The sequence below is a fragment of the Odontesthes bonariensis genome, chromosome 18 (assembly GCF_027942865.1).
Source record: "Odontesthes bonariensis isolate fOdoBon6 chromosome 18, fOdoBon6.hap1, whole genome shotgun sequence".
Lineage (NCBI taxonomy): Eukaryota > Metazoa > Chordata > Actinopteri > Atheriniformes > Atherinopsidae > Odontesthes > Odontesthes bonariensis.
The window spans coordinates 32,385,959-32,396,735 of record NC_134523.1 but is presented as its reverse complement, the minus strand read 5'-3'; the positions used below and the strand labels follow the sequence as shown (position 1 = coordinate 32,396,735).

The 10,777-nt window shown below is 40.9% G+C and overlaps 1 protein-coding gene across 1 annotated transcript; it reads right to left on the bottom strand.

Annotated features, from left to right (window-relative positions):
* Positions 1–6,274: 6,274 nt before the first annotated feature.
* On the bottom strand, positions 6,275–10,421 carry txnipa (thioredoxin interacting protein a). The gene is made up of 6 exons (XM_075449181.1): positions 10,052–10,421; positions 9,363–9,438; positions 9,106–9,253; positions 7,782–8,141; positions 7,304–7,609; positions 6,275–7,206 (listed from the first exon to the last, which is right to left on the bottom strand). The coding sequence occupies exons 1-6, from the start codon at positions 10,305–10,307 to the stop codon at positions 7,159–7,161; spliced, it is 1,194 nt and encodes a 397-aa protein (XP_075305296.1). The 5' UTR covers positions 10,308–10,421; the 3' UTR covers positions 6,275–7,158.
* Between the last annotated feature and the right edge of the window lie 356 nt (positions 10,422–10,777).

The window sequence follows — 10,777 nt, the reverse complement described above, 5'->3', positions numbered from 1 at the left end:
ATTAACAAATGCTAAAACACAAAAAGATTAACAGTATGCAAGTGCGCTGTGCATACATTTCGCACAGATTTAGTCTTAAAAGAAAATGCATTTGTTGATGAAACGGCTAAAGCAGCAGCAGGGCACATTGAAATAATGAATGTAACTCCAGAATTACCACTTAAAGCAGAAGTTTTGAAAGATATATAACAGTAGAGCCAGAGTCAGAAATAGATCAATGGATATAATAAAAGAAAGCTACACTGAAGAAAGACGTCTATGTATGACGAGAGAAAAAATAAATAAATAAATGAAATATACAAACAAAAAACTTATCCTAGGAAAAAATCTATACAGATGGGCTGCAATATTGAGCCATAGCGTAACGCATGTCTCAAAAGGAGGGATAGTGGTATAGGTACATCAACATTATATACTACTATGGATTTAATACTTATAATAAAAAAAAATTTTGTAGAGTGTGGTTGACATGCGCTAAGCATAAGCCTAATCTAAGGCCAGGCTAAAGGTGCTTTCCAGAAACTACCCTTCCAAGTAATTCATATGGATTTTCTTGAATTAAATAGAAGTGAGAGAAAAAGGGTTTGTTTAGTCATCATAGATGCATGTTCAAAATGGATAGAATTCTTTTCAACGAAGAATCCAGATGCAATAACTAATATGGAATTCCTGAAAGAATATATAGTGATAATGGAACTTATTTTGTGAACCAAATTATGAATAGGATTGGACAAATGTTCCACATTAACCTAAAACACCACTGTGCGTACCATCCACAAAGTGCAGGAGTATTAGAAAGGATGAATGGAACAATTAAAAACAGACTAAAGAAATGTATGGAGAAAGCAGGAAGACCATTATCAGTGTTTGGACCTAGTGAAAATGCTTATAATATAACTAGTTCCTCAGGACTGACACCTTGTGAAACTCTGTTTGGCATGGCCATATAGAATTCCTAAAATTTTTAGAATACATGGGAATTAAATGATGAGAGTAATCTAGCTGATAATATGAGAACAATGCTAGAATTTAAGAAAATAAAAAAGCTGATAACGATTACTGAGGTTTGCTCACCACCCCCACAGCAGTTAAAATAGCTGAAAGAAGCACATGGATACACTGATCATTGTAAAAAGGTCATTTTGGTAGATGGTGGGTCTCTGTTTCAACTCAAAACACACAGGGAAAGTCCAGACTTCAAAGGGGATGATATGAATTAGCATATCATCGTCTCAATGTATGGTGAAGATGTCCACAGCCCTTGTGAGAGTTTTTAGGAGTTTAAGCAGAGATGTTCTAATTTACTATAACCTTAGACCTGTGAAAGAATTTTGGGAGTGGTGCTTGAGCAAACAACTGCCATAAAATGGACCAAAGCTAAGGCCTGTGTTTACAAAGACTCCCTTTTTGGAGAGGAGGAGAGACAGATTGGTTCCTGTCTTATCTGGGACAAATAAATCAAAGTTGACAACTTACCCTCATTCCTCACAGAAGACTGAGATGAGTGCTATCTAGATTTCAATCACAACCAAATACTAAAACTGTATTCAGTAAGCATGTGGTTAAAGTGGAGTGTATTAATTGTGGGCCTGCTAGGAGCCCAGGCAACAGAAAATCTAGAATGTACAGTAAACAAGATTCAGATGTACTTGACAATTCCTTTGGTTTATTTACCTCGAAGTAGGATCTCTGTGATAGCTTTTCAACTCAGCCACTTATAAGTTTCAGAGGTAAAGGTGGAGTGCTTACAAGACTACTGACTATGTTAAACATTACAGATTAATCATAAAAATGCAACAGAAAACCGATGAGACTTTCTTAATTGTTAATTTGACTAATATCACTCTTTTCCCCCCAAGTTACACACAGAGGACAGATTGTCCTGTGTGAGCTTGACTGCACCGGTGGGGGCTGGTGTGTTTGCATGGTGCTGGGAGACCTCTCTGATGAGAGCGTGAAGAGGAGTTTTTGGGATATAGCGAGTGACTGGTTTTTAATGACAGAGATTGCAGCTAAATAAAACACAAACAGATTGTGTGGTATGTTTGGGTCTTAGACCCATTCCCGAAGTTTGTCTCTGGTCTGATTTCACCTGAATGTTTACTAGAAGTAATGAATAAAACTAGGCCTAGCAACACCAGTTGCACTGATTGACATCGTTTTTCCATTAGCTTTTCCAGATAAAAAGAAAACTTTGTTTTCTAAAAGATGGCTAAAGGAGATTTTACCTGTATAAATATGACAGCAGGAAAGAATCCGTTTGGTAAAATGTCCACAAATTGGTGTCAAATTATAATAACTATCAATGTTTCATTTAAACTTCTAAATGTCCCGTGGCGACATTTGGTGATGGTGTGGTGATAACAAGGTTTTTGACAGACTTCCAAATAATGTGATGGTGTATGTAAATGTTACTTTACTGTTACCTGTTTCGATTTATCCTATTTCAGCTGCAGACCTAGTTCTTAGGTTGAGAACTGTCTTACTTGAATTTTGGAGAGCTAGACAAATGCTTGTTTAAGATCTGATTGATATAGACGCTATAGGGGTTCCTAGAGGAGTCCCATATGAATACAATCTGGTTGATCAGGTGGGAGCAGGTTTTGAGTCATCTCTGTTGGTGGTGTACGATTAACAAAACTTAAGACAGAATCAATTACATCCATTACAACGTGCAGAGGTTAGGTAATATGACACAACATGGGTTTCAAGCAATTGTTGAACAATTGGCTTTCATAGGCTGCATCTTCCCTTATGGCTTTCAGAAGATCGTATGGCTCTGGACATGTTGCTGGCTGAACAGGGATGTTTGTGTGTGATATATGACAAGCAATGTTGCACATTTATTCCCAATAATACGGCAAAAGATGGCAGCATCACATTGGGGCCTACGAATCTTGGACTGAAAGAGCACTACCATGTGGGACTCATGGATAGATGCATTTGGGAAGTATAGAACATCAATTTGATCTGTGTTGATTGTTATTGCTGTTTTTGCAGCAATTCTGACCTTGTATGGATGTTATTGTATTCTCTGTCTTGATAACACTGTTATTTTACCCTCGAAGCAGCAGCTGACTCAAATATGCCTTCTCCTTGATTACCAGACTGATGATGATGATGAAGAACGAGAAGGGAAATCATTCCTTCTCCTCGATTACCAGACTGATCCACATGTCTACGTGTAATCACTTTTCTCTCTGTGTGTAAGCAGGTATGCGCTCCTAAAAACATGCTTCTGTTGCTGGAAATCTCGCAAGAAGAAATTGCATTGTTGAAATGACAATTTGAGTGTTTATGTGATAAAAAGGAGGGAAATGTTGAGTTGTAAATGCATGTGATGTAGTTATCCCATATAAACTCTGTTTGTTGTATTGAGTAAGATTGTAAGCAAAGTGTGCCTTGTTCATTTGTGTTATGGTCGTAAAAATTCCTTGTTAGGAATGCGGCCTGAAACTGGATCCCCCTGTCCTGTGTTTTGAGATGTGTTGTAATAGGATACCCTTTTCTTTGTTTCCTTTCTGGAGACACCCATTTTCCCTAATAAAATAGAGGAGGCGTGAGGAGATGGTCAGAATTGATCAGGACGAAGCTGTGAAAGCTGTCTCCTCGTTGGTTCTCCTCATGAGTTAAAAAGTCCTATAACGTCTCTCTTGCTTCTTTATAAATTTGTAGGTATTTGAACCTGACACTAACTAATACTGAGGAGCGTCAGCACTTTCTACAGACAATACTGCAATATGAATGGGAAATAAATTGTTTGAGAAGATGGTCTGGATGTCCACTGGACCTACTGATACACTGATTAGCAGAACTAAGAAACGCAAAAAGCACATGGAGCTAGAAAGATAGATTTCTGGCTACCAAATAGCATGAGCTAACCAGATCCAGCTGCATGGTAGTGGTTAGCACTGCTGCTGGGGCCTTTCTGTGCTGAGTTTGTATGTTCTCCCTCTGCCAGTGTGGCCCACAGTCCAAAAAGATGCATGTTACCTGAACTGATGATTCTACGCGGACCCTCGGAGTGAGTGTTCACAGTTGTTTGTTTCATTTGTCTCTGTGTTGGCCCTGCTATAGACTGTTGAAAAGCTTAAATCCTGTGTTAAAAAAAGAAAAACTGCATCAATTAGTGTCTTCAGTTCCCAGATGATCTAAATGTGTCATCACAAAGAACGATGGTGGACCACATTCAGTGTTTGTTCATATTTTCTGTGCATTTTGAAATGAAAGAAGCTGTTTTTAACTGACAAACATGAAGTGAGCCCACTCCTCTCCCACAGTGAATGTGTCCTTAGATGGAAAACAGAGACCTAATGATGATGTATGCACAGGCATGAATACCATAGGTTCATCTAATTCACCTGCATTAGCAACACCTACATAAAACAGCACAACAGAAAATGACAAGTGGCAAAACAGCTGAGTCTGAAGGATGTACTAGGTTACTGTATCCAGAAGAAAGCCAGAGAAGAGCACATGGGATGTAAGTTGAACTTTAGTTTGTTATTTTGTCTGGACTTGTGCGGGCAACCAGCTCTGTGCTCACCTGTGATGCCCTGCCACTGAGCAGGATTTTATCTACAGGCTGGGACGGTAAACTTTGTTTTAAAATGGTGAACTATGAACAAGGCAAGGCAAGGCATCTTTATTTATACAGCGCATTTCATACCACAGGCAACTCAATGTGCTTTACATAAAGACAAGGCATTTAAAAGAACAGCATAAAGCAGCAATTTAAAGAGAAAAAAATAGAATAAAAATTAAAAACTAAAAACTAAAAACACAGTTAAAAGCAATCAAAGAAGAGGGGAAAAAGAAAGATATAAACTCAACCATATGAACAAGATCTACTTAACTTTGAATCTGGGGCGGTCGGTGGTGTAGTGGGTTAAGCAGGCGTCCCATGTACAGAGGCTACAGTCCTCGCTGCAGCGGGCCCCGGTTCCAGTCCCGCACCGAGCGGCCCTTTGCTGCGTGTCTATCCCCCCTCTCTCTGCCCCCTGCTTCCTGTCTCTCTCCAACTGTCCTCTCATTAAAGGCATAAAAGCCCCAAAAAATACTTTAAAAAAAAAAAAAAAACTTTGAATCTATCCAAAATTAACTTTGAACGAGTTCTTGTGAAGTGGCCACTTACAAGACACTGAACACAATGCCTCTCTAACATGCTAATGCTAACATCAGATTCTAGATTTTTTTTAAATATATTAAAGTTATAAACAACACTGAAAAAAAAACGTTCTACTTGTGTCAGTTAAAATTCAAACAAACTAACAAATCATAGATTTAAGTTGTTTCTGCGTAAAAAAAAATCTCCCAACTTCTCTGGTAGTTTAGTCTGCCCATCTAAAAATACCAGCAGATATAAAATCTCTCCCAATTATGACAATAAAGAACATCTTAATGCAGATTTCAACCTCACATTCTGCGGTCACCAAATTATGCTGTTAGTAAGAAAAACTTTGAATCAACCATTTATGAATATCATATGTTATATGAAATTACATGTAATGTCAATGAGATAATAATAGGTCATTTGAGGATTTAAGCCTAAAGCATCAAAAGCATTCAGACAGGTCAGAAATGAGATAACAAAACAAGTGCTGCATGATGGAATGGTGCTTTCCTCACAGCAAGAAGGTTCAAATCTAAGCAGAGCCTTTCCATGTCAGTTAGCATGTTCTCCCCATGATGCCACAAAAACTACGGAACCATGCAATGGTGAAACTGTGGTGAAATAAATGGCAGTGGAATAAACTCGACAGCAGTAATAAATAAATGGCAATCAAAAAGTGCCAAAGATACAGGAGTAAAAGACATGTAAAACACTGGGAAATATTTGAATAATACAGTCATTTCTTAGAATTCCCCTAAAAAAAATAAAGGCTTTGACTGGAATGAGAAAGCATCATGGAGAAACCCAACATTTCCATGCCATGGTTATGTTGTCACTGTTATGGTGAAACACTTGATGTTGTGCATACTCGGCCCTTCTCAGCGGAACATTAACCATGATGTGAATGACCGGGCGTCATTGCTTTAAGAAAATGGTGAATATAATTAAGCCATTAATGTTATATATTTCATGTGTGAAATGAGCTAACGTTGAGTCATCAAGTTAAGGGAGATGGCCGAGGCTCCAGTTTTAGTGCATTCAACCGCTAGTAGTGGTCCAAATATAATAATATTTAAACACACACAGTTTAAGTATTCTCTCCATGAGGTGTTGAAAACTGGAGACCCTTACAGTTCAAAGGGAAAAAGCAGACAGTCGGGACATTTTTCAGCATTTCTTTAATAAAAAAAATCTGGTTTTCATACAAAAATAATTTTATGTATCAAGGATGCACTGCAAACATACTTTCTTACAAATCAGTCTGAAACAGTTCTTTTCAATGGGCCCTGAAAGTACAGAAACTGAGCAACCACCACAAAGAAGTGAAGTATCTGAGACCACTGCCGGCCATAGAGTAGTTGGTCACGTTAAGGTGCTTTGCACGAAATCTGAGCATGCATGCTGGAAGTACAGTCAACCTGTCAGGGACAGCCAATATCCAAGCAGGAAATGTGAAAATCTAATGTGGGGCTTCAATATTTTATGATTGTTTAACTTACAAAAAATACAATTACAAAAAACATTTGTCAATCAAAAACTTAAACACAAACTCAACAGCAGTAGTGGAATAAAGGGCAAAAAGTGCAAAAAGATACAGGAACAAAAGACATATAAAACACAGGCATACATGAAAATAAGGATGGTGCTAAGAAGTTCTTTTAAGTTTCTGAGAAGTCCCCTTAAAAATAAAGGGTTTGACTGGAATGACGAAGCACCGCGGAGAAAAACCAACATGTCTTAGCAGGCAAGGATCTGACTCGTACAACGCTTGGCACCGAAGTCAGAAGGTTTCTGTGAACAGACATCGAGATGCTGCCAGTGTCTGTGAAAGAAGAGCTTACTCAGAGAAGCAGTACGCAGCACAACTGTGGCTCAACATAAGGGTCTCTGCCACAGAGCACCCAGAGGAAGACTGCTGCTTGATCTGCTTGGGTGATGAAGCCAACAGTTTCTCATCAGCCATTTGGACCTCCTGCTCTTTAAGTGCCTTAGATAAATGGTCTTTTAGAGCCAGACTCCAGCTCCAGGATTCCCCCTCCTGGACTTCAGCAGACTGGCAGCATGCGTGCGTTGCTTTTGTACTCCTCTTCAGTCTGGAAAAACAATAGTTCAGATAGATTATCATCAGATGTAGAGCCTTTTTCACCCGAACAGTGTGTTAAACGTCCCCAACAGAAGCAAAGTGCCTACCTCAGTATATGATGGAAGTGGTGGGAACTGAAAGCCAGGGGGGGCATTCATGAAGATGGGGCTGTCGTCACCGTCAAAGTCGTCCAGAAGAGGCGTCAGGGGTTGGTCCAAGCGGCAGTCATGGCTCACATCACAGTAGCTTGGAGGCTCAGAGGGCATTCTTAGAGACACCCAGCTCTGGGAGGCACTGCTGACGGAACCCTCCTGGCTGCTGACACTGTTGCTACGACTACCGAGGCCTGCAGTCCCAATGACCAGAGGTAGTTCCAGGATCAACTTTTCACTACCGGGTATGTGGACGTAAATCTGGTGAAACAAATCAGAAACCTGTGCGTTAGTCCTGCCTTTTCATTCACAGAAAGTTGTTGCCAAAGCAGCAGACCCTGCAGACCCCCACAGACCCCGCAGACCCTGCAGACCCCCACAGACCCCGCAGACCCTACAGACCCTACAGACCCCGCAGACCCCACAGACTTACCATGAGTGCATACTCCACTCGGATGATGTTGCAGCCCAGCATGGAGGGTTTGATCTTGGGCACCCGGATAGTCTTTCCCTGCCATGCATCACACATGCCGGAGATGATGTGGTTTCCACGCACCGACGACAGCTTCTGACGGAAGACTTTGGTGCGGCCGTTGGCCTGATAGGTGTGTTTGGCGATTATCGCAGCCTTGGGTACCACAATGCGGGAGCAGGTGTTCTCAAACTTGGCATTGATGGAGATGTCCTCTCCCTCACAGAACCCACGGCGGTCGATCTTTGCATTCAGAGACACCTGGCCGTCAGGGATGAACATGCAGGTAACTTTCTTCTCCTTCATGCCACCTGTTGGAGACTGATGAGACACAAAGAACTTAGTTCAACGGAAGACTCAAACAGAGCTTTAGACCTACATTTTACACAGACAACACACACACTCATGTGCATATATGGCATGTATTGCTACAGACACACATACATAAACATGCTGCCAGACTGGGAAGTCATGTTGACTTAACTAGAACTAGTCAGAATTATTAGTGAATGCTGTATATCATGTTCACTTTCTCAGCCTATGAATTATACCATGACTGGTCCAGACTATGCATGCAACACTCAAAGCTGACATTACAAAAAACCCTGAAAACACCAATGTAAATAATTGTTCTTAAAATTACTCTCTAAAAAGCTAAATCTAACACAGTGGTAGCTCAATGGTGAACCCTGAGGTTCAGAAATCATCTCTGATGCTCTACAGTTCCCGTAACCTCTGGGAATGGAATTAATTAACAGACTTCATTTCTAAAGGTAACCGTGGCAAAATGAAACTTCGTTGCTGAAAACGTGACGACGTAAACATGGCTTCTTCACATGGGAACTTCCTCTGTGAGTGCAGAAGTGTTTATGATGTTTGCTTATGGCATAAAAAAAATGACTGCTTGGTCCAGAGCGACAGGACCATCTGGACCTGGTTAAAACAAAGTTATGGCACTGTCTCTCTGGCCCTCCTTTCACCCAATAATTAGCCCCGGACATCAAGGCAATTTAACAGCAATAAGCCAGCCATGTGTACCAACACTGGCCAACCGCCCAGTGTTGGCCCCAGAGTTAGGCACTGCACATCTGAAAGGTTATTGTACCGAAACGTTTAGGGAACTGGAGCCAATGTTGGTAGATGCGTGCTCAGCTTATATTATTTTTGTATTTAAGATGGATTACCTCCATTTATTGTGTTGCCTTTAGTAGCCCTAACATATATATATATAAGTAATAAATTATATTTAACATAATGATTTTCTGTTGTTGATTGATTCACTCACAAGCAAGTCTGGCGTGTTGACATCCAGAGGCTCCTCCACCTCGAAGGCCTTCTTGCACTCGAGCGTGGGCTGCTGGGGCCTCTCCAGCAGGCCTTTCACATAGTACTGAACATAGCCAAACTTCCCCTTGTATGACGACACCAACTGCCTGTGAGCACATATGACAGTAGCATTAAGGATCAAAGTACTTTCTGTAATATCAGTCAGTGGAGAGCTATTCATCCACATGAAATATGACATTTAAAACTCCGTATTACCCTTGTTGGGGAAGGTCGAATCCAAACGTATACTCATATTTGTTGCCAGGTCTCAAGACGATGGACCCGTCAGAGTCTGAAAGGAAAGCATAAATCACAAAAACTTATTAACTGCATGTTTACTTTTTATTTTACGTTGAACAAAGCGTTGCAAGAAGACAGTATCCCCTGTTGTTGGGTTAGGGTTAGAATAAGGGTGGGACATGCGAACTACGTCATCTTTCAGAAAATATCTCTCTAACGATGGGAGTTACATCTGTAAGGGCCATCTTTAATTCAATTCAATTCATTTTTATTTATATAGCGCCAAATACAACAAATGTCATCTCAAGGCACTTAGATAATAAAGTTCAATTCAAGCCAATTGGAATTCAATTAATTGTAATCATAATTATTCATAAAATAATCCAATTCGTTCATATAGAGCCAATTCAAAAACAATTTCCTAGCTAAGGAAGCCACCAGATTGCACTTAAAACTTTTTCTTTTTCGGTCCAATCTCCCGTCCTGAGCGTGCCTGAGGCGACTGTGGAGAGAAACCCTTAAAGGGCCATCTTTAAGTCAGTTAAGTGACCACAGGAGAAAAAAAATCGGTGTAATTTGCTTTAACTGCTCAAACGGTTTCACATTACAGCTCATGGACAGTACTTGTATCAGATACAAAGTTGAAATGAAGCAGCTGTCTGTACCTGTGGGCTGGTCCTGCAGACGGAGCACCTCTTCATGTCGGAGGTACTCGGCCTCCTGTCGGCACCGCTGCTTTCCTTTGGCGTACTCCACCTTCGCGCAGCCCAGACCCAGAACCCTCAGCGCCGACACGCGCGTCGGCTCGTTAACTTCCACTTCTATCCGGCCACACAGCTTGTCGCCGCCGCAGTAAAAAGACTTACAAGGGTCTGATAAAACGATTTGGAAGGTTTTCACTCTCTTCGTCATTGCCACCATGACTGCTATCTGACACCTACAACAGAAAGGTGCTGTTACGTGTAAGTACTATGCACGGGACTGATGAACCTTTCACTTCTCTCTGCTGTAAACAAAGGGAAACGGGCTGGTTTTATATGACGAGCCCGAGCTGAGCATGAGGAGCCAGAATGAACGGTTTGGCTCAGCGCGTGCACAACACTCCCATTGGTGGAAAACCTTTGTTTGTGTCAGATCCAGCCAATCAGCGTATGAGATCGACGCGTGGACACTGCGTGTCTGGGAAAATGTAGAGCGTGCTTAGTAGATGCTAGCACAGGAAGTTGGAGACAGAAAATTTACTTTGCAGTAAACACCTTGAGGCCTACGAAGACTTGCTCAGACATATGAGTAATTTCAGTGTTACTTTCAGTGTTCCTGACAAACCTACAGCGTACTATTGTCACCAACGGGAAATATGTTTGAGTTATAGTCTCCCACTTATTTGGGAA